Consider the following 22,838-nt stretch of genomic DNA (forward strand, 5'->3'; position numbering starts at 1 on the left):
CAGGGGTTTTGAGTGTAGAAAATACATTTGTTTTCACAATGCAAGGTTTAAAGCTTTGGCGGAGCGATAGCAAGGTTTATGTGGTGCCAAAATATATGCAGACTCCTAGATTTAAGACTGAAAGACTGTCACTTAGCCAGAAACTCTCACATTTCTAAAAAGGGAGAAGATAAAAATAAACATACAAGCAAAATGCAATTTTACAGAACAAAGCAGCTGTCACAAAGGAAATCAACAGGGTATGTGAAGTCAGTCTTTTAGTAATGTATAATTACTGTAAAGCTAATTAGTTGCCTGTTAACAATATGTATTTTAATATCACTTTGAAGTTTGTGCAAAGGAAGAAATATATTTGGATTGATTGATCGATTGTAATTCCAGGATAAAGCCAGCGAACAATGAGTTTGCCCTTATATTGGAAAGATTTTTCCTCTGTCATTTGTTGATAGTACTATATGTATTTAGAGTAGTGCCTAGGAGTCAGAGACCAGAATTCCCATGGTGTTAGGTGCTGTACAAATTCAGAACAAAGAGATGGCCCCAAAACATTTACAATCTAAGCATAAGACAAAAGACAACAGGTGGGTACGGAGAGGGGAGCAGAGGGAAATGAGACCATTTTCTTTGTTTCTGTGAATCACTATTGGGGTAGTTGTAAGGTCATAGCCTGATACTTTCAAAGGCATGCGGGTCGCAAAGACTTTCAGTAGCTGTTGTGCCCGTCTGGTCTGGGCACTTTCCAAAATCCTGACCACACCTCTATAGGTTTGACCTGACACTACTGAAGTTAATGGGTTCTACAACGTTAATTTCTGTGGCAGCAGGAGCAGGATCAATATATTGTTGCACTTGGCCTCAAATAGAAAGGTGCCCCTATCCCCGTCCTAACAGACAACTACAGCTAGTAGACATCTCCTGTGATAGAACTATTGTTGGAATGTCTCCTTTCCTGGTTTCTTGGGTCCCCTTCTCCCATGATGTTTCTCTCTGTGTTCCTGCTGTCCATGACCCGGGGCTACAAGCTAGCTAAACGCTGCTTGGTCATTTGCATCAAAGATATTTCCTACTACTGTAACTCTCCTCCCTCTTTGTTTATACTCCTGGCATAGTAGTCATTTTATATATCCCCCAGCAACCTGGCATTTGCTTGGTGCAGTGTGGTGGGCATGCAAAGGTTGTGGGGGAGGCTGATCGTAGCTGTGGGAAGAACTGGATGAGACCCCTTCCCAATGTTTTATTTTGCATGAGCTGTCACAAAAACTATATGGCCAATCCTGCTAATTTTTATACTGTTCTTATCAGATGATCTGTATTTGGTTAGTGCTTAAAAAGAGAATGTGGGCAGGGGGTGGAAGATGGGGAGGATGAAAGTCAGAATGGAAAACATTTAACTTATAAGAACATAGAAACGGCTGTATTGGGTCAGACCAATGGTCCATCTAGCCCTGTATCTTGTCTTCCAACAGTGGCCAATGCCAGGTGCTTCAGAGGGAATGAATAGAACAGGTAATCATCAAGTGATCCATCCCGTCGGCCACTCCCAGCCTTTGGCAAACAGCAATCCCTGCCTGTCCAGCTAATAGTCATTGCTGGACTTATCCTCCATGAACTTATTTAGTTCTTTTTTGAACCCTGTTACAGCATTGGCCTTCACAACATCCTATGGCCAGGGGTTCCACAGCTTGACTCTGCGTTGTGTGAAGAAATACTTCCTTTTGTTCGTTTTAAATCTGCTGCCTGTTAATTTCATTTGGTGACCCCTAGTTCATGTGTTCTGTGAAGGAGTAAATAACACTTCCTTTTTTACTTTCTCCACACCAGTCACGATTTTAAGGTACTGTGTCACAGAATAATAGCATGGAGCAGTGGGATTTTTGGTTTGTTTATTCTTTTAAAGCAAGTTATGGGAGTTAGGAACCCACATCCCTTTAGGGGGAGTTGGGCTCCAGCCCCTCTTAAACACCTTTGAAAATCCCAGCCTTTATCAGGATCATCAGTGTTTCTTGGGCTAATCAGTCACCACCACCCCCTCCCCCCAAACACATCCATCTTCCACCCATTCTTCAACTTTTGGGCCCCATGTTTTGGCTCTCACCCTTCTGGCTGAGGAGGGCTAGGGGTTGAATATCTAGGTCTGGAACTTGGCAGTGATTCTCCCTCTACAGATGGGATGATTAGTTCCAAACTCACCATGTTTGGAGGAGCAATATGCTCCTGCAGCTTTTCCTGCCCCTTAGGTATGGCCACACTCCAGCTGGGAGCATGCTTTCCAGCCTGGGTAACCCAACTGGTGCTAGCCCTGGGTCAGCTGCCTTGCTAAAAATCACCATGAGGATGAGTGGCAGCTCAGGAAAGCCGCCTGAGCCCGGTCTTGCCCGGCCCACTGGATACCTGCTCAGGTAGCTCCCTAGAGCTGCCACAACAAGCACGCTGCTATTTTTAGTGCACTAAGTTCAGCAGAGCGAAAGCGAGTCTGTCTCTTCGGGTTGGCAGACACCTCTGAGCTGCTGTGCAGACATACCCTGCGAGACTGGGAGCAATACATCTGGGGGCAGGAGTCAAACGGGCATAATCCATTCACTGGCCAGAGTTCTGCTGATAAACTCAGAGCCCAGCCCCTGGGTCAGTGCTTTGACTAGCACTGTCCATTGTGCTTCTTCCCCATAGTTTTTCCATTGTCCTCCTCCAGGGAGTTGCAATCTCTATCTCAGAAGAAGCTGTTCCTTTAACAGCTGTTTTCTTTCATTTAAACACCTACCTCAGCCCTTGTTTCAGACCTAAACATTTCATTAACACCTAATCTCCATGGCTTTGCTTGCATTGCAGTGCTATAATGAAGTGCCTTACTCAAAAATGTGGTGCTAGGAAGGCTAGGTTAATGCCCTAGACTGGGTGAGAGAGGGCTCCTTTGGGAAAAACAATGGGCCAGATTCAGTCCTGGTGTGACTCTAGCGAAGGTAGTTTTACTGAGAATGTTCAAATAAGCCTTACAGGCTGGATCCAAAGCCTGTTGAAGTCAACGGGAATCTCTCCGTTGATTGTAATAAGTTTTGGATCAGATCCTAATTCATCGGTGACATACGTGTGCTGGTTCAGGGTAGTTACTTCGAGTAAATGCTTTCCAAAACTGCCATCCTATCTGACATCGGATTTGACTGCTATCTCTGTAAAAGAGTTTGTATCTTGCCTGGTTAATGTTCTGTCTTTCACAAGTGTACACTTGTGCACACACAAAAATTCCAACACGTGAGAAAAAATAGTTTTCTAGGAGCAGAATCTTTCTAGCAGATGTTGCACTGTAATGCAAGTATTTCAGCATATGTTTCAAGTTTAGTCAAATACTTTCCCACCCAAACCCAGGAGCTAGATCATTCTAATATTAATGAAATATTAATTCAAATGTTAATGAAATGTTTAGGTCTGGAACAAGGGCTACCATTCAAATATTTAAAAAAATAAAATCCAACGTGTTGTTTTTAGCAAAGATTTAAAGGGCCCATTAGTAGCATGCTAGATGAAAGTCATGCAAATTGTGTTCTGCATAATAATCTTGAGGATGGGTGGGGGGGAAAACATCATTTTCTGACTGGAGTGCCCACTTTGCTTTCCTTGAATATGGGATCTTTGCAAGAAAAACACAGCTACATTGCATAGACATGCAAAGCAAAATAGGAATGGCTTTGATCACTCAAAAATAACAACATTTCTCTTTACTCTTTTGGGAGATAAAGCTACCAAAGTAAATTACCAAAATCTATGAAACATTATTCAGATTAGGTTTTGGGATTTAAGCATACTGAAAAAAATACCTAATACTGTGTATTTTAATGCTGCTTTATTTTGACTGCTAAATTTATCATTTCACTTTGGATAAAGTTAGCAAGCTTTCAATTTTTTTACATTATTATTATTATTATTATTTTAAAAATTAGTTTAAAAGTCTAGTTTGGTTTAGCAGCTAGATTTTTCATTCGTAAACTCCAGATTATCAGTACCCTAAAAGCTGGATTCTGGGCCTAAATACTTGACACTAAGAAATAGAATTTGCTGCTGGAAAATCAACGTGTCTGGATTGGATAGGTGGAATTCTGACTCCACTGAAGTTACTGAGAGTTTCACCATTGATTTCAATGGGACACGTTTCACCCTGTGTTTGCAAGTAGGATGTAGGACAATCTCTTTTGAACATTTCTGCCCTAATGTTCAAAAGCTTCAATCAACTATAACAGGAGGTACTGAGTGCTCAGCCCTTTTGAAAATCAAGCCATTAATCTGAAGGGGAAAGGAGAAATAAGGATTTCTGTGATATATTTTCTAAGTGGCAGTGCAGTATAATGGGGTTCTATGAAAGGAAAATTCTGCAGTGTCAACGAATCCACTGCTGATGAAAGTGACTGGTGACACCGGAATGCATTATGTACCCTGCGTGATTATTAATATAATTTGCATTATCTCAGGAAAAGTGTCATTAGAATGTATCCTCTTTCAGAACCCTCCTTAAAACTCTCCTTTGCAGTGCAGTGAACATTACAAAAAAATTGACAACAGTTAGGCATCTGATGTATGGAGAGCACCGCCTATCATGCTGACTAGTAACGTATCACTGTTTCCTTGTCCTCCCCCTGCTCTCTGTATCCGTCTGTTATCTCTTGTCTTACACTTAGATTGTCAGCTCCTTGGGGCAGGGACTGTCTTTTTGTTCTGTTTGTACAGCACCCAGCACAGTGGGGTCTGGTCCATGACCGGGACTCCCAGGGACTATTTGAATAAAATAAATAATAATCATGCAAGCTGCTTTGTCCCCGGCACTGGAAAGTCTGAAGATCTTTGCTTTTACCTGGGCTTTATTGCAAGGTAATCATATACAGAGCAATTCATCATAGCCTTGCATTGTCTATTTTTTTTTTTTTTTTTGCACCAGTGCGAAATGGGTGTGGAAGGCAACCCTTCTGAGTAGGTAGCATTTTATCCTCCCTTTGGACAGGTGCACATAATTGTAAAAGGGGCTGGGCAGTGGTGAATCAGGCCTCTAACTCATGTACCACATCCTTCTGGTCATGTCATTTTAGTACCATGGCTCTAGATCACTTCCTAGAAATCAGAGCATGCTGTATCTCTTTGATAAGTCACATTGTAAATCCAGGGGGAAGAAACCAGCAGCTACTCTGAGTAAGCCAGCCTGAGCTCTTTGGGCTGCAAATTGCTGAGTCACACACGGCCACCCAGAATAGCAGTAGATATGGGTTTGATGCCAGGGCTTTCAGCACATGGAAAAACATCAAGAAAGGCAACATTATCTCAAAAGGCAAATTAGTTGCTGAGGCTGGTGCTAATTGGCAGTGGAGGTGTTTCATTATGAAGCAGGATTTTTTAGCTGCTAATAATGGGTAACTATGAAAACACTAACCAGCAGAAGAAAACATTAGGTTTTTTTCTCCCCACATGCAATAAATTTCGCTAACCAGTGCACTGCTGGTCCCCATTTAAAAACATGCTAGCTACACGCACCTTGGGCTAGCTGTGGTTAGCAACTGAGCTGCTCTTTTTAGTCAAGTAAAATCTTTGCAATCAGTAGGGTCTGAGGACTGTAATTTACAAACCATGGAAATTACTTGGTTTGGTTTGCAGCTTAATGTGCATCCAGATTAATCCTTGGGAAGTTCACAATGGGCGTTCTCCTTTTTACTTTGCAACCCAGTGGTGCATGTATGCTGCAGGCAGAATATAAGTTGTTACTACAGTGAAGACTCTTTACTGAGTGGAGAGATTTGAAATGTGAAGCCTTATCTAAATTTCTAACAGCACCTGCTGAGCCTTTGGATGAAGGAACACTTGAGAATTATAGGTAGCAGGACCCCACTGCTTAGCTGCCTTAAGATAGAGAGTGGTGGGAGTGTGTTCTTTTAGAAATAGTAGCCCTTTTATACATTAGACACTGTTCGTGCTGGCTAAGCAATGCGGTCTGTGCAGCTAGCTCTCACCTTGTCAGGAACAGATCTATTTGCTGTCCTGGCTCCAATTCTGAATTCAGTAGACACTGTAACTACTGACATCCTGCTTCACAGGGATGTGTGGTTTCAAATGTAGTTTCCTTTGTGTGTGTTCAGAGAAAAAAAAAATCCTCTGAAGTCAGAGTTATTGATGAGAAGAACTTTTTTTTGCTGACATTCCCTGGCCAAAGGGAAAAATAATAGTTAGTTCTGGTATAGATCGCCCGTAGGGGTGGAGAGATGGGACAGTACTGTACTCTGCTTACTGGGTGGGATGTGTTTGTAAATATCTTGACAGCTCCTGCAGACTTGCTGGAGCCCTTTCTTATTCTGCTTTCCTTCTTTGCAGGCCATGGTTGAAACAGTCAATAACCTCCTGCAGCTGCAGGCTCTGAATGCATGGAGAGACCTGACCGCAAGCGACCAGCTGCGCGCAGCCACCATGTTGCTGGACACAGTGGAGGAGAGTGCCTTTGTGCTGGCCGATAACCTCCTGAAGTCGGACATTGTCAGGGAGAACACTGACAATATCCGTAAGTGACCGGAGCTATTGGAAACGCCAACGCTGGCCAGGAAGAGAGAAGTGAAAACAGGCTTGGAACCTTGTGTGAAGCCCAGGTCCCATTCATGTCCATGGGAGACCAGGATCTCACCCTCTAGCTCTAATGTAGTAAAGCTCACATTGTCTGAATGAAATTCAATAGCTCTTTCTCCATACGTATTAAATAGATGACTATTCCTCACCTCTTTGTCCCTCTGTCACCAACAAATGTAGAATAACATGGGGGTTGAATGGTGTCACCTGCTTTCCCTTTGGGTGTGATTTTTCAAAACCTTCCCTTCAATGATTTGGCTTTTTCTCTGTAGCTCTTTACTAATGGTAAGATCTAGGAGTTGCCGGCCCTCAGCACTTTCCCAGGATTTGACCCTAACAGAGGATTCCACCGTGAATAAATTAGTTGCAATTTTTTGAGTGGTATAACTGTATTGCTGACCCATACACAAGGCTTCCCTTTTAGCCAATAGGATTGAAAGATGTCAGTTTTGTAAGCAGTGGGAGAGCCATAACTTGATGGACAGATTTGGCAATGAAACTCATATATCATGAACTCTTGTACAGCAAGACTCCATTGATAGTGAACTCTAGTATAGCAAGTCTCTATTGATAGGGAACCTTTAACTAGTGACTTAAAGTGAAACAGAATGTAAGTTGCCAGCTGATTCAGTGCACTGCCCTGGAGAAATTACAATTCAGTAGGTAGAGAACCCCATTTGTACAGCCAAAGTCTTGAATCCTTCCCAGACAAAACTCCCTTTATTGTTATATGTAATTATCTGCTAGGTGAATGAGACTAAAGACAATCCCTAGGATTTTAGAGATTTGGCTGACTAAGGTCTGAGTAAGAATGGCAGGATTTGACTCCTAGTGAAGCTATTCTGAGAGGGGTAAAATACTTTATAAGTGATTTCACTGAGTCTATATGTGTGTTTGTGTATTATGATTCTTATCTATTATTTGTATTTCAATAATGCCTAGAGGCCAGGGGCCCACAGTGCTATCAGTACAAACATATAACAAAGAGACAGTCCCTGCCCTAAAAAACAAGGGCTAAGTTTTTCAAAAGAACCTAAAGGAGTTAGGCACCCAACTACCACTGCATTTCAATGGTACGTCCCTCTCTTTTGGAAATCCCAGCCATAATATACATCTGTTATATTGCTGAGAGCATAAAGGGATGAAACTTGATCTTACTTAATACAAATATATTCAATTGAATTCAAGTTTGTGTCTTTATTTAGTTGACGGGTGGTTTTAATTAAAAAATAAGCAAGATGAAAAGTGCCAGGCCTCCTGCAGTGCCCACGTAAAATGAGAACAGCCCTTCTTTTCATTTCTTAGAATGCAGATGCCGAGTGTCGATAAAATCTACAGAACGTACCAAGAGCCAGTGGCAAACTACCAACGCTTTCAGATTTTCATGTTAATTGTTGTCTTTAATATCCTTGGGTGCTTGCTTACATGAACTGGTTGTCTTTGTCTACTACAGAGAGTATATTTTATTTGCTGTTTTTTAATTATGTTTAAACCTTCTTCAGGGCAAAAAGAAGTAGAAGTCCAAAGCATAGTCTAACATGAATACTGTACATGGATTCTAGCGTTTGCATTTTATTTGGACACTTTGTCACTTGGTGAATACAATTATTTTAAAGTAGTGATTTTTCCCTCTGTTACAATTCAGTTACTCACTTCTCTCTTGCTAACAGAACTGGAAGTTGCAAGGCTGAGCACTGAGGGGAATTTGGAAGACCTGAAATTTCCACAGAACCTGGGCCACGGGAGCACCATCCAGCTGTCGGCAAATACGTTGAAACAAAACGGTCGAAATGGTGGGTGCCTTTTACACCTTTTGGTATAGGTCACCAAATGGTTACCTTTAAAAGTAGTCTGTCAAGGGTTAATAAGTAGTTAATAACAGTTAACAGTTAATAACATGTTGCAGACATGAGCAATGTATATTGTAGGTAGCTATAAGAACAGTAGTTGAAGGTGTTACAGATCATTATAATATCAGTAAAAGATGTTATTGATTATGATTGCTGTGGTACCTAGGAGCCCCAGTCATGGACCAGGACCCCGTGGTGCTAGGTGCTGTACAAACACACAATGGAAAAGATGGAAGATAGTCCTTGCCCCAAAGAGTTTGCAGTCTAAGTGCTTGGCATCCTTTCAGCTATGAGAGTTAGTGGAAATTGAAGCCTATGATGTAGATGGTTTGCAAAATTTCATGTGACTAAATTGTCCAATCCCAGATTTGCATAATTTTTGGTAGTTATTGCAAATATATGTCTCTTAGTTGGGAGCTGCTTGCTTCCTATAAGCTCTTTTCTCTTCAAGCTGTAGGAACCAGCTCCTGTCATGGACTTCGATGGAGACGATAGCACAACTTGCAGTCTAAGTAGAGCTATAGTAATCTCTTTGGGGCAGGGACTTTTTGTTTGGGTCTTTTAATTCTGTGTTTGTAGAGCACCTGGCCCATACCTAGGACTTTAGGCACTATAATAATACAAATAAACAAACAATTACAATAAAAGTAATAAGTAACCTATAGACCTGTTGGATTCTATAACAGCTGATTAACCATTTATCTATTAAACAAATTTAACCATTAAATTAAACCATTTAACAATATCTATTAAACATTTGTTAACTCTTTATGAACTATTTATGAATGTGCCTGTGATATAAAGTGTAACCTTAACTTACTGAGCTGAGATGCACACTTTTTATGCCCCCCTCTCTCCTGGCTCTTTCTTGCTAATATCTGAGGAAGGCCGCAAGCCTACAAGGCCAGATCCAATTCTTAGGATACATCCACACGGCATGCAGCAGCCCACAGCAGCAAGCTTCAGAGCCTCAGTCTGTAAACCCAGGCTCTGAGAGTTGCTGCCGTGGGCTGCTGCTCATCATATAGGTGTACCCTTAATGGCCAGCTAGGCCTTACAAGATCATTGGAGACTGAATGCTGCATCTATGTGGTTGAATTGCATGCAGAGATCTAGTGATTCATCCTGCAACCCTCAGATTTTTTTTCTTCAGCTTAGAAGCAGTGCAAGCAAATCCTGTGCTAGAGCAGAAACAAGAGTGCCTCATGCACAAAATTTACCAGGCCAAGTCTAGTACTGCACTGCACTTCTGTGGGTGTATTGATAATCAGTCATTTCTTTTGGAATATGCCTTGTAAATCTTGCTTTAGTGCATATGAATTAATATTATAATAGTAACTACATCTTCTTCAGACTCTGTGATGTCCTAATACCTTACAGATCTTTTCCGTTACTTTGATTGGAGCTTATAAAATAGTCAATTTTATTTTATTTTTACTTTTGAGCCTCTATAAAACTGTTGTGCACCAGACATGTTTAACATTAATTAACTGTCCCATGCCCTTAGCTGCATGCTAAGTTGGCTGATTGGAAATCTCTTTACTGCCAAGCGAACTGTCAATCTTTGGCAGTGTCAAGGGTCTGTAAATGTGCACTGGTTTCTTAAACCACATTGCAAGTGGGCCAGTGAGGGATAATGCTGAGCCTCAGGGGTTAGTTAGCATCTGTTGCCTATGGTGGGAAACTTACATAGGATAAAAGACTTATTTGAAAACCTGTTTCGAAGTGATGCACTGTACAAACATTTGAAAGATGGGGGGGGACAGTAAACAAAAACAACATGAAAAGACCAACACGCCAAAAAGAGATGATTAAAAGTTACAAATCTAAATTCTCAGTGTCTTTATCTCTAAAGCTTTATGAGCCTCTTGATATGCTATAAATTAAAGATGATGTTAGATGGGAACAGTCTTTAAGCTGCCAAGTCGTTCATTTCTAGTTCAGTAATTTGAGCAGAAACATTTGTTGATCTATCTGTATAGATCCACTGTAGCCTAAACCCTGAAGTGCCAGGCTCTGTTTGCACTAATGGGCTTGACAAATTTCTGTTTATGAGATCCATTAAAGTAAATACTCCACTCATTTATTTTATTGTCCTATAATGAGTGCATATTCTGTGGGGGTTGCTTTTAAACATTAGCCTGTCTGTGTTTGTAAATGCTACAGTACTTTGATCATTGCAAAATAGGCAAAATATAAAGGAGTAGGACAATATAAAGCTAGGTAACAGAGGTTAAACTATTAAGAATCCTGAAGACTCTGTGCCTTGGTCTTGCAAAGATCAGTGGGTGTTTTCCCACTGACGTCACTGGCATCTAGATTTATCTAGGATTAAAAGAGAGTATTCAATTGGGTAAAATTCTCGGCCTGTTGAAGTCAATGGCAGAACTTCAACAGACTTCAGTAGGGCTAGTATTTCACCATATATTTATGGACTTTGGAAACCTGTAGGGAAAGAGATACTCTCTATAAAAGCTTTGGAAGACAGAGTAGATATCCACATTGCATGCTGCTAAGCCTGGTGACCAGAATAGACTTAGACTCTGCTGCACTGAGATATACAGCCCAGGACTGTGATAACCTATTATGTTCTTTCAGTAGATCAGATTTGCTCTTCAGAATTTTGTCTGCCCTTGTTAGCTCCCCTTTGGAAGTGGTAGGAAAGGGATCCACAAAAAGGCAAAATCCTTCCCTGGCGTCAATCAGATATAGTTCTGTTGTAGTCAGCGGAGCTGCATCAGTTTACACCAGCTGAAGATCAGGACTAAAGCTACGAGATAGATTTGGAAGCAGTAATATCAATCTCTTAAAGCACTTGCGTTCACCCTGAGGTCTCTCCAGAGCATAGGACATGGGAAAATCAGTAGAAAATTAATATCAAAGGGGCATTTCAAGTTTTGTAAGGTTTACTTTAGTTACAAAAATAATCTTGAAATAAGATCACCATATTGTATTGCAGTTTAAGGGCTACCTACCTTCTCCAAAACAATCAGGTGCTAATAAATTGATCTCATTGTCGTTACTGCATGGACTAGTGGACATGTGGCTTATGAGACCTGGATTTTATTCTTGACTCTGCTGTTAAACAAGTCTTTTCCCTTCTGCGTTTCCCTTTCTACAATGGGGATAATGATACTGTCCTCCTTTGTGTAGTGCTTTGAGATCTACTGGTGAAAAGTGCTGTGTAAGTGCTAGGGGGTGGTGTTCCACTGGTGAATTTTCCCTCAAGTCTTCAGTCAGACTTTGTTCCCTGTGGCAATTCCCATCCTCACATTATTAGGTCACAGTGATAGTCTGCCTTGAAATCACACGAGCTGTGTAACATACAGTCACATCTGCCCACAGAGAACTTAAAAAAAAATGTAGTAATTATGAAGGAAAACTAACTCACTCCACAGTCTTTATTGGAAATAGTGTTAGGTTGTTCAAAAAGCTGCTCACTGTGGCCTAAGTTGTCACTTTACAGGGTGCCCCAAGGATGAGGGTGGCACTGCCCCATGAGCAGAGCAGACAACAGAGTGTTATTTACAGAGACCCACCTCCTCCCTGCTCCTTTTTGCTATGAGAGGAATAGGCTACTAAATCTCTTTTCTATGAAGTGAGTTATTCCCACATGTGTCAGAAACTGGAGTCCCTCCCAGTTCTCCATCTCTCTTCACCTTCTTCCTGCCCACCTGCTCACAGAAGCATATCAGGCACAATTTCATGGGCCACATGGAGTTCTGGTGTTTGCAGTGACAGTGGAAGCTGAGTTTTCTGTGCCAGGCCTCAATGCTTTTAACACCTGACTTTTTGTTACATTCACAGAGAGACTCATTGTTACATTACCACTTTAGCAACGCAGCCTGGAACATTCCCAAAGCGCACCCAGCTCTTTGTTTCAGCAGAGCAGACAGGAGGGAGGAAGTCATAGCTAACAGAAAGTTTTGCTTGGAAGGGACGTTTATTATCACTAATACAAACATTTGGACTGGACAGGTCTGATCTCTAACTCCTTTCTGCCCTTTGCAGGTGAAATCAGGGTGGCTTTTGTGCTGTATAACAACCTGGGTCACTATCTCTCCACGGAGAATGCCAGCATGAAGTTGGGAACAGAGGCCATGTCAACCAATCACTCTGTCATAGTCAACTCCCCTGTCATTACAGCAGCAATAAACAAAGAGTTCAGCAATAAGGTTTATCTAGCTGATCCTGTGGTGTTTACTGTCAAGCACATCAAGGTACAGGAGCATGGGGGCATCGGGAAACCACACATTTAAAGAGATTTTAATTTTATTTCTATAGCAAATGCAGCAAAAGTTCTCAAGTTTGGCCACATGAAGCACTCATTAGCCTTAGATTAAATGTTGAGTTAGGTGTTTGTTACTTTGTGCCTAATGTTTTATAGATAATGTCTCTCTTACATTGAATTAATCAGGATCTCCGTTGTGTAGAAGCCCATCGTTCAGTTGCTAACGCATGTCACTCTGGAATTAAAAACTACCCATCTATTAAAATAGTCAAAAATTTTATTATATGAGGGTGGCAGGGAATATTAGAGAGAGCAGGATGTCAGTAAAAGAGAACAGTTAGCCCTCCAGTAGCCAACTACAGTAATGGCAAAAGTTGATTGCCTAAAGCAATTAATTTTTCTGCTCTGCAATTCAAATGAAGCAGTCTGGTTCCGAAGAGCTGAATAAGTCTGTGGTTGAAATTAATCAAGGAACAAAGAACTAAGTTGGCAGTAACAAAGAAAGCAGCAACAATTTAACTTTCTCTGGCATGTACAGTACTTGACATATAAACTGTTGCTGATTGTTTATATGAAATTAAAAGGTAAGAGTTACAAAGTGACTCTGGGAAAAGAGAGGGCATTTAGAAATCTCAGAAGCCTCACAATTTTTATTGCATTTATTCATTTCTTCCTGCAGCAGTCAGAAGAAATTTTCAACCCTAACTGTTCATTCTGGAACTATTCAAAACACACAATGACAGGGTATTGGTCCAAGCAAGGATGCCGGCTCCTGACCACAAACAAAACGCACACCACGTGTTCCTGTAATCACCTCACCAACTTTGCAGTCCTGATGGCACATGTGGAAGTCAAGGTAGGCTCTTCAAATCCCTGGGCTGCAGATGTAGTTGGAAGGAGGCACGGTTAATGCAATATTGTTTTGTTGCTGTGAAGAGATAAAACTTTCGGTGAGGTTGTTGTCTGAAGGCGATTCCAGTGATAGAAGCTGTTAGGTATAACTCTGCCCTGGGTTATTTGTGTGTCACTACTATGAACGTCAGCCGGAGCTTAGCACGAGTGTCCCAGGGCTGTGGCTGGCCCATAATATGATGAGCTGCCAGATGAGATGAAGAGCAGTGAGTGGTGAATTTCAAATGGCTGGCTGTGGATACTGCATTCTTTGTTTGGTGTTTTCCAAACCCACGACAGGAGGGAGCCCGATGCTGCAGTCTTTGCTCCCGCGGGGTCTGTGACTGTACCCTGGAGATCCCAGCTTGGCCTCGTGGCTGGTGGGGAGTAGCAGGAGGGATCTGCCTTGCTGGGTCTTGATCCTTCCCAGAGATGCCTATCATGCTGCCAGAACTCTTTGGATGGTGTGGCTTGCTCCTCCCTGGGCTGCCAGTCAGCGCCTCTGGCCAGTGCTGGAGGTGGAGCCAGGCCTTCTCTCCCTTGCCCAGTGAGCACCTCAGTACTCCTGTAAGTTGCTGGCTAGAATTCCTTACACCATCCTTGCCACAGGGCACATTCCCTTTAGGGCCAAGTGGTCCATGGTTAGCCCCGTTGACTTCAGTGGGGTCATTTTGCTTTCAGCCAGATGGTAGAACCCTTACTTTCTCCAATAGGACTTTTACACACGTGAGTCATCCCTTTGATGATGGAAGAACTACTTGTGTCAGTAACTGCTCCTCAGTGCGCTTACGGGTTGTAAGATAGAGACGTCCAGAATCAGAAGGGAATGCCAGGTCCTGGCTGCCCTGTGCCTTTAAGGCACAGCCTTTATGCAGGGAGTGGTAAGGAGAAGCATTGCCCCAGCAGTGGCATGCTCAGGAGAGTGCATACGCTGCTGCTTGTACCTTGTACAGGTGCAGCTTTCTCCCCACACTATCTCACGCCCCAGAACACAGGGGAGAGATGTGGCACCCCTTAACCCACGGCATGCGCCGTGAAGAGTGAGGCCCCAGATCTGCTGAAAGCACAGAGACCATGATTCAGCCCGGTCCTTATGCAGGAATGGTAGGGGTGGAAGGTGGTGTGTTCGTGGCACACACAGAGAGAAGTTAGATTAAAAACATAAAAGGCGCTTGCTGCAATGTAACAGCTGCTTTATTGCTTAGAATTTAGAACGACAACACACAAAAACCCCAAACCAAAGAAGGACAGTATAGGCTGCTCCCCAAACCAGAGAGAGAAACAGGAAACTCCTTAGGATTTGAAGTTAGCAGCCTGTAATGTTTACAGTTATCAATATACCATCAATGGCTCCTTTTGTCCTCACCTGGCCACCTGAAACATCCTCCTTCATGTCAGAGGATACAGCATATTGTGGGGAATAGTCACCTGAGCCCCTCTTCTTAATTTAAAGTCAACAGCACTCCAATTTGACAAGCATCACTTCTGGCAATGAGTTAGCTCTCTCTCTAGAAGCATGTTCCTCTGAAGGAGAATTCAGCGGCCATTCCAGGAGTTATAGGCTGTGCTTTAATTATTAGTCTACTGGGAGTGAGGGGCAGGTAGGGACTTTGGTTCATTCAGCCTATGATTGATAGCCTTCCAGTTCTCTACTCAGTAATAGCTATACGTCTGTGTCTTAAGGAAAAACAAATATCAATGGCTGACCATTAGAGCTGTGATTTATCGGCGTGTCTTAAGACTGGAAGTGGATGAGATCAATTCCAGGTTTAACAGGACTCTACTCAATTAAGAGGAAAGATTTTTTAAAAAGATGCTATCTGCCTATTAGACTTAGTTGAGCCTGAAGCTGGCTTTATTCATCAAATATAATGGGCTCCCTGCCACGTTCACATGACTTTCCAAGATGCTGGGACTCTGGAAACAGTTGTGCCTCCTCACATGTCCACTCAGTTTAAAAGGCACTGAGTTGGGTGCCCTTTCTCCCATACCTAATACTAATAACCCCATGCTAGGCCATCTCCTACAGGCCTAAGGAGTAAAGATAATCACACAAGCTGATTTCATTTCCAACAGGTCATCTTTTGACAGGCATGTCAGGCAGTATCTCCAAGGCAATTGCACTTACAGGTCCTGGTGTGAATGGAAATTCACTGGCTATTCCAGAGATGCATGCTGTAATTCAAAGAAAACCCATGTCACATAAGAGTTGAAAATATTGTGGTGTATCTGCATGGAAGTACAAAATAATGATGTGCTAGTTATGAATTATTATTTGTATGGTACTATCACTGATAGGTCAGATCCCCATTGTGCTAGGTGCCATACAAACACAATAAAAGACAGTCCTGGCCTCAAAAAGCTTACAGTCTAAATAGACAAGACAGGCCCATGGTGGGAGGGGAAACAGAGACACATAGCACATTAGTGGCAGAACAGGACTAGAGCTCAGATCTCTTTTGTTCCAATCCAGCACCCTATCTGTTGGACCTCACTGCCTACCATTACTTGAAGCTCTTCCACTGATTCATAATATCTTTGTCAGGTATAAAATGATGTTTGCCAGCCATGGTTATCTAACTATTATATTCTCCATCTGCCTAACAGAGTGTACAGTCTACCTTAAGGATATGAACTTACCATTGAAAATTAAAATTTTCTTCTGTAGTTTAGATGACTTCAGACTTCGAAATAAATCAAACACCTTTCCATCAGATTACAAGTAACTTTTGATTGTTTTATACAAAAATTATTACAAGGAAATGCATGAATCTGTAAGATGTTTATTATTAACCTTCAATGCAATAAGACTACAATAGTTCTTATGCCTTGGAACAAAGCACATAGTTAAAGGAAATAAGCCATACTATCTATGTAATAGATACAGAATTATCCTTCAAAATTTACAAGCTTATTTTCATAAAAGCTAGCACTTTGCATCATAATAACCCTAACACATGCATCTTAAATGAACCATGGGAAAAATATGCAACCAGAAAATTAGTTCAGTGCTGGTGGAAAAAAAACATTAAAAAAGACCCAATTGTATGAGAAAAAAGAGTTTAAGGTAGACAAATATTGCACAGCAATGTATACTGTGCACTAGAAGTCGCTATTCTAACAAGATGCTTTAAATATCTGAGTTAAATTATTGAAGCTACTGTATTGTAAATTGAGTAGGGCAAAGGGATTTTGCACCTGGTAAAGGGTTAAATCTCTGCAGAAGAGTTTTATTATGCTGACTTTTTCAAAAATGTGTTAAACAAGGAGTGTTTCAATTAAGCAGAAAAGTTATTAAATCAGCTTGTCTTCACTGGGTTTTTTAAATGAAAAATAAAAGACCATTTGAGCGTGTGTCAAGAGCAGGAACCAGGGAACTTAATGGAATCAGCAAATTAAGAGATGTAAAAGACATATTCAGTAATCCATTACGTCCCTTTGCCAGTGAAGAATTGTTATCTACAGAATATTGTGGGGTGATTTATCTAGCCTTCCTTGGGAAAATTACCCAACCCTTCTTGTTAAGAAAATAGAATAGCCTACTTTCCCGACTAAATTTTCATGGAAGCACAGAAATTGTGGCTGGAAAAACTGAAATTGTCATGTAATCAATCCTATGTTGTCAAGATAAAATTGAACACTATAGCATATACTTGAGACCTTTGTCTAGGTGAGCATTAAATCACACCAGATATAGTCCTTCTAATAGCTCCCATGGGTGCCTGATGTTCTGTCTGAAAGTTCATAGTTTCCTGATATTCAGCCAGAATTTTTCTTTGTTCCTGTTACTCCTACTTCTACCTGATTGGACTGCTCTAAATATCTCCTCTTTCTTCCTCCTGTGCGTTTGCATCATTTAAACACCTCTTGGCAGTTAAATATTCCCACTGATTAATCAAGCCCAAATTCCTGGCCCTGGTTTGCAGACATAGCCACCTTTTTGGTGCCCAAATAGCAATACTTTGAGCCTGTTTTCTGAGGCGCTGAATCTGAATCCTTCCCATGCTATCAGATGATGCCTAGAGTATGAACAAGGCTCCACCATCCTTGTCTATCCTGGGCCACTCTTTGCTTGTCCTCTGCATTGTGAAGAGCTGTAAGCTATTGGGTGCTTTTTCTAAAAGATCTGTTCTAGGAATTATTTTGGAGATGTTCTCTGGCATCTACTTTACAGAAGGGCAGATTAGATGATCACAAAGGCCCCTTCTGGCCTTGGAATCTATGAATAATTTGAGTAGCATTCAGTGGAAGGATTCATTCAGTTGGCCCCCTGTCCCTTCAGCTGCCCAATACTCCAACAACCATGGCAGATGCTCTGGCTTCATTCTTAACATACATCCCAGCTATTTCCATCTTCTTTTCTGGATAATTCAGGCATAAGGAGGTGTTGAACTCTGACAAATATTGGCATGTGTTATAAATTCATTCAGTTTAATACTTAGTATTGCCCTACGGCAGTTGCTGTCAAAGGCATTTAGCTGTCATCTATACCTTTGGTGGATTTCAAGCTTTAACATCCTTATCTTAAGAAGGAAATAACATTTGGGGTTGAAGAGTTGTAGTTTGGTCTGCAAATTATGGATTTCTGATGGCCAATTCCTGCGTAAGCTGATGAATGCAGCAGCCACCTTGCCAATTTGTGACATTGTTACCTTCTGGATAGCCCTGTTGGCTTGCACTTTACTGCCAAGTTATGTGAATTGACTCACCTCTTGTGTTGCTTTGCCTCCTAAAGTAATGCTTGAGTTGCACTGCCATGCTTTCATTAGATTTGTTTTTTCAGAACTGATTATTAATCCCATCTTTTTTGCAATGCTGGACAGTCTTTCGGCCTTGGCTTGCACTTTGGTTGAGCTGTCGCTTAGAAAATCTATGTCTTCAGAAAAATCCAGATCTTATAACATATTGTTGTGAGCTATGCAATGGCCGCGTCGTATCCTTCCTCACTTTTTCTCATTATGAAGTCAATGGCAATGCCAAAGAATGGAGGTGAAGAGAACACATCATCACCGGGCACCAGTGTCATTGCTGAACCGTTCGCTGAACCTGCATTTGCTTTAACATGCTGCACTCGAGAGAAAGCCTCGCTGATGTTAACTGGTTTTGTTGGCATGCCACAACGCTTCACGATATTCCAGAGTGAATCGCAATGGTGCTAACACTCCCACAATCCCAACTGAAGTAAAAGGAGATCTGCACCCAGAAATAGAGACAGCATCCTAAAATCAGTAGCTATTTTAGAAGATGTTGGCCACTGTGTTTAATTATTTTAATCTTTCCTTATAAATCAGTCAGTCCAGCATTGTTTGTGTTGCCTTTCTCTAAACTCCTTGTTTGCACTCTTTTGAATACCAGACTGCCCCATAAAGCTAATGTAGTGTTCAAGCTGCACTCTTGCCTGTGCTCTATAAACAGTTCTTGTTGCTTATTTATAGTAGTAGGATTATTATTATTATTATTATTAAAACAGCGCAAGTTCTGTGACACCTTAAAAATTAACAAATGTATTTGGGCATAAGCTTTCGTGGGCAAAAACCCACTTTGTCGGATGCATGAAGTGGAAACTTCAGTTTGGTGGGTATATACGCACATGCAAGGATGGGTGAGTACATCACAGTGAGGAGGGTGAGTGTTAACGAGGTTAATACAATCGGGGTGGATGAGTCCCATTCACAACAGTTGATGAGAAGGTGAATGTCAAAAGTGAGAACGTTATTTTTTGTAGTGGGCTAGCCACTCCCAGTCTCTGTTCAGACCTAGTCTGATAGTGTCAAGTTTGGATACGAGTTCCAGCTCTGCAGTTTCGCACTGGAGTTTGTTTTTGAAGTTTTTTTGTTGAAGTATGGCAACTTTCAAGTCTGTTACTGAGTGTCCAGGGAGATTGAAGTGCTCTCCTATTGGTTTTTGAATGTTACCATTCCTGTTGTCTGATTTGTATCCATTTATTTTTTTGCGTAGAGACAGTCCCGTTTGGCCAATGTACATGGAAGAGAGGCATTGTTGGCACATGATGGCGTATATCACATTAGTAGATGTGAAGGTGAATGAGCTCCAGATGGTGTGGCTGATGTGGTTAGGACCTGTGATGGTGTCACTAGAGTAGAAATGCGGGCAGAGTTGGCAATGGGGTTTGTTGTAAAGATATGTTCCTGGGTTAGTGTTTCTATTGTATGGTGTGCAGTTGCTGGTAAGTATTTGCTTCAGGTTGGGGAGTTGTCTGTAAGCGAGGACTGGCCTGCCTCTCAGGGTTTGTGAGAGTGAGGGATTATGTTCCAGGATAGGTTGTAGATCCCTGATGATGTGTTGAAGAGGTTTTATCTGGGGGCTGTAGGTGATGGCCAGTGGCATTCTGTTGTTTTCCTTGTTGGTCTGTCCTGTAGTAGGTGACTTCTGGGTACCCGTCTGGCTCTGTCAATCTGTTTTTTCACTTCCCTAGGTGACTGTTGTAGTTTTAAGTACGCTTGATAGAGATCCTGTAAGTGTTTGTCTCTGTCTAAGTGATTGGAGCAAATGCAGTTGTATCTTAGGCTTGGCTGTAGACAATGGATTGTGTGGTGTGTCCTGGATGGAAGCTGGAGGCATGTAGCATATAGCGGTTGGTGGGTTTTTGGTATAAGGTGGTGTTTATGTGGCCATCACTAAATTCACACCTTCTCATCAACTGTTGTGAACAGCCTCATCCACCCTGATTGAATTTACCTCGTTAACACTCAGCCTCCTCACTGTGATGTACTCAACCATCCTTGCATGTGTGTATATACCTACCAAACTGAAGTCTCCACTTCATGCATCCGACGAAGTGGGTTTCTGCCCACGAAAGCTTATTCCCAAATAAATTTGTCAGTCTTTAAGGTGCCACAGAACTCTCACTGTTTTGCTAAAATCAGACTAACATGGCTACCCCTCTGGAACTCATTATTTATTTATTTAAACTGCTGCTGTGCAAAGGCCAGCATGGCCTCTTGTGTATTCCCAATCTGTGATGTGGTACTGTCCAGTATTACAATGACTTTCTGTGCTATTATGTCATATTGCAAGCTCATATCTAATGGCTTATTATGCACTCTCTACCTTATGTCCTTTTCAGCATAGCTGTTTTGCATGTATCGCTCTCTCACCTGCATCTCTCTGTTTCTGTGTAGTTTCTCCAAATGTCTTAGCTTGCATTTTTTCCAGGAAGAGCTCTGTTATTTCCTTTCCATATTTTTAACCTCTCTGTCCCTTTGTATTATTTATGTGCACTCTTCAATACTGGAAACATTAGTCCCTGAGTCCTTCTCAAGAATGGGTAGGCTTGGCAGAATTCAGCTTTTATTTTTTATATTTACAATGGATAATATTGATGCTTATTTTAAGCATTTTTTCAAGTTTTATCTACTTACGTTTTCACGGTTGCACAACATTATTGTTTTTAAGCATTTTTTTTCTATTTGTATCCACATCAATATTCACAGTTGAGGGAAATCATGGGGATGGTGGTGAGACAATAATTATTTAGTGACAGAAGACGCATTAAAAAAGTTAAAGCTTTATAGCTGTTAAAACACAACTTGTCAACATCACACGTCCACATGTACAAAATAAATACCCAAACTCAAACTCTAATAATTCTCATGCAGCACTCTTCATACTTGGCCTAACTGTACATTTTGATTATTATTGATGGAAATATTTTTTGTCTGTTTGATTGTACAGTGAAATCAACATTTACCGATATTTACTAATAAACATCTAACCCTCCCAAGCCTAATCATGGATGTAGATGTTAAACAAAACCAACCGTGACAGCATTTAATTTGCAGCTGCTTCCTCTACTCCAAACCAGATTGTTTTTTCCTCATTGCCCTTTGTTTACAACCAGTTCTCAGCACCTGTGGAGAAATCCAGGGGAAAGGGCCAGAGGGGCAGGAACACTTCACACTCCTGAGTTCTGTGAAGTTTCCCTTATTCAAGTAGCTCCTGTTTGCAAGCATCACGCTTCCCCCTATTTATTACCTTCAGATTCCCAAACAACGTCTTCCTCATGGTGAGAGCAAGGTTCAGGGTGACTTCCTCTTTGATTAGATTCTGTACTCTCTGGAACATGAAGTTCTTCTGTGTGTAACTGAGGAATTTTCTTTGATCCTCCCAAGATCAATTTCATCCTGTTCCCTCCACTAAATAAAGATATTAAACTAGGGCGATCTTTGGCCGCAGGAAGAACGTAGGCAGAATTTCTCAGTCATTACTTATTTTGACCACTCAGAGTGGCAATAGGATGTCGTTTATAGATACCATGTTAATAAGAGTTAGATTAATAGACTCCAAGGCCAGAAGGGACAATAGTGAGTATCTAGCCTGCCCTCCTGTGTAATTCAGGCCAGAGAACTTCCCTGAAGGATGAGCGTTTGGAAGAAAACAATAGGGCAACATTGTGCCTTGGCCCTCAGAAACGTATACAGAGCAGGCAAGCCAAGAAAGTGCAGGGTGTCCTACCATCTTGCCTAGCTGCTCAGGGGCTGAGCACAGTAGATGGTAGCAATGTGGCCTGAGCACAAGGTCTCTGTGAGGCTAGCTCAGCTGCTGTAGCGAGGCTTTCCAAAGAAAACCGTGGTGGTGCAAGGCTGAAAGCTGTTTGTTGGGGGTAAGCAGAGCTGTTCCACTGGTTGAAAAAAAGCCAGCATGAAGGAGCAAGAGGCAATCACTGGGCCTGAATGACCTCTCACTCACACCTGTATAGCGCTCATTTGACAGCAGCGAAGTGACACCTATGTAAGTGAGACCAGAATGGGACCCCATCGTGTTCACCACACTCTGTATCCATGGTAACCTGTAGTCCAGCTTTTCACTTAGTAACACAGAGGAAGGTGACAACTTTATATCATCTTTACAGTTCAGTATCTTGGCTATTTATAATAAGGGGCAGGAGGGGCTGATTTCCTGGCTGCTTCTCAGCTCAGGGCCAGCACATCTCCTTCTCATCTCTCCTTACTGTTCCAAGATGGAGTCCGCTAACCTAGAGTACCAAAGAGCGCTTTTCATCACTATATCCTCACTCGATGCCGGCTCCTGTGAGGTGCTGACTGCCCTCAACCTCCATTGACTTCAGCGAGAAGTGAGGAGACCCCGTGCTTCACAGGACTGGGCTATCTCCAATGAACTGTAAACTAGAACTCATAAGCCACTCAGCTCCCACCCCAGCAGCCAAACCAAGTGGTACAGATCCCATCAGCCCCGTCACAAGGATGAGTTAGGGCCCTGATTCAGCAAGATACTTGATCACGTGCCTAACTTTAAGCTCA

The 22,838-nt window shown here is 41.8% G+C and overlaps 1 protein-coding gene across 9 annotated transcripts in view; it reads left to right on the top strand.

Annotated features, from left to right (window-relative positions):
• Positions 1 to 22,838, top strand: part of ADGRL3 (adhesion G protein-coupled receptor L3) — a 769,462-nt gene that overhangs the window by 622,784 nt on the left and 123,840 nt on the right. For 8 of the 9 annotated variants that reach the window (XM_067556899.1, XM_067556894.1, XM_067556893.1 and 5 more), the window contains 4 exons: positions 6,340 to 6,523; positions 8,256 to 8,378; positions 12,447 to 12,655; positions 13,346 to 13,522. In XM_067556899.1, the coding sequence (XP_067413000.1) occupies positions 6,340 to 6,523; positions 8,256 to 8,378; positions 12,447 to 12,655; positions 13,346 to 13,522 (693 nt within the window). The remainder of the gene's footprint in view (positions 1 to 6,339; positions 6,524 to 8,255; positions 8,379 to 12,446; positions 12,656 to 13,345; positions 13,523 to 22,838) is intronic. The other variant, XM_067556897.1, reaches the window with a different exon arrangement.

The sequence above is a fragment of the Emydura macquarii genome, unplaced genomic scaffold (genome assembly GCF_026122565.2).
Source record: "Emydura macquarii macquarii isolate MOO-44397 ecotype Brisbane River unplaced genomic scaffold, CSIRO-AGI_Emac_v2 contig_1790, whole genome shotgun sequence".
Taxonomy (NCBI): Eukaryota; Metazoa; Chordata; order Testudines; family Chelidae; genus Emydura; species Emydura macquarii.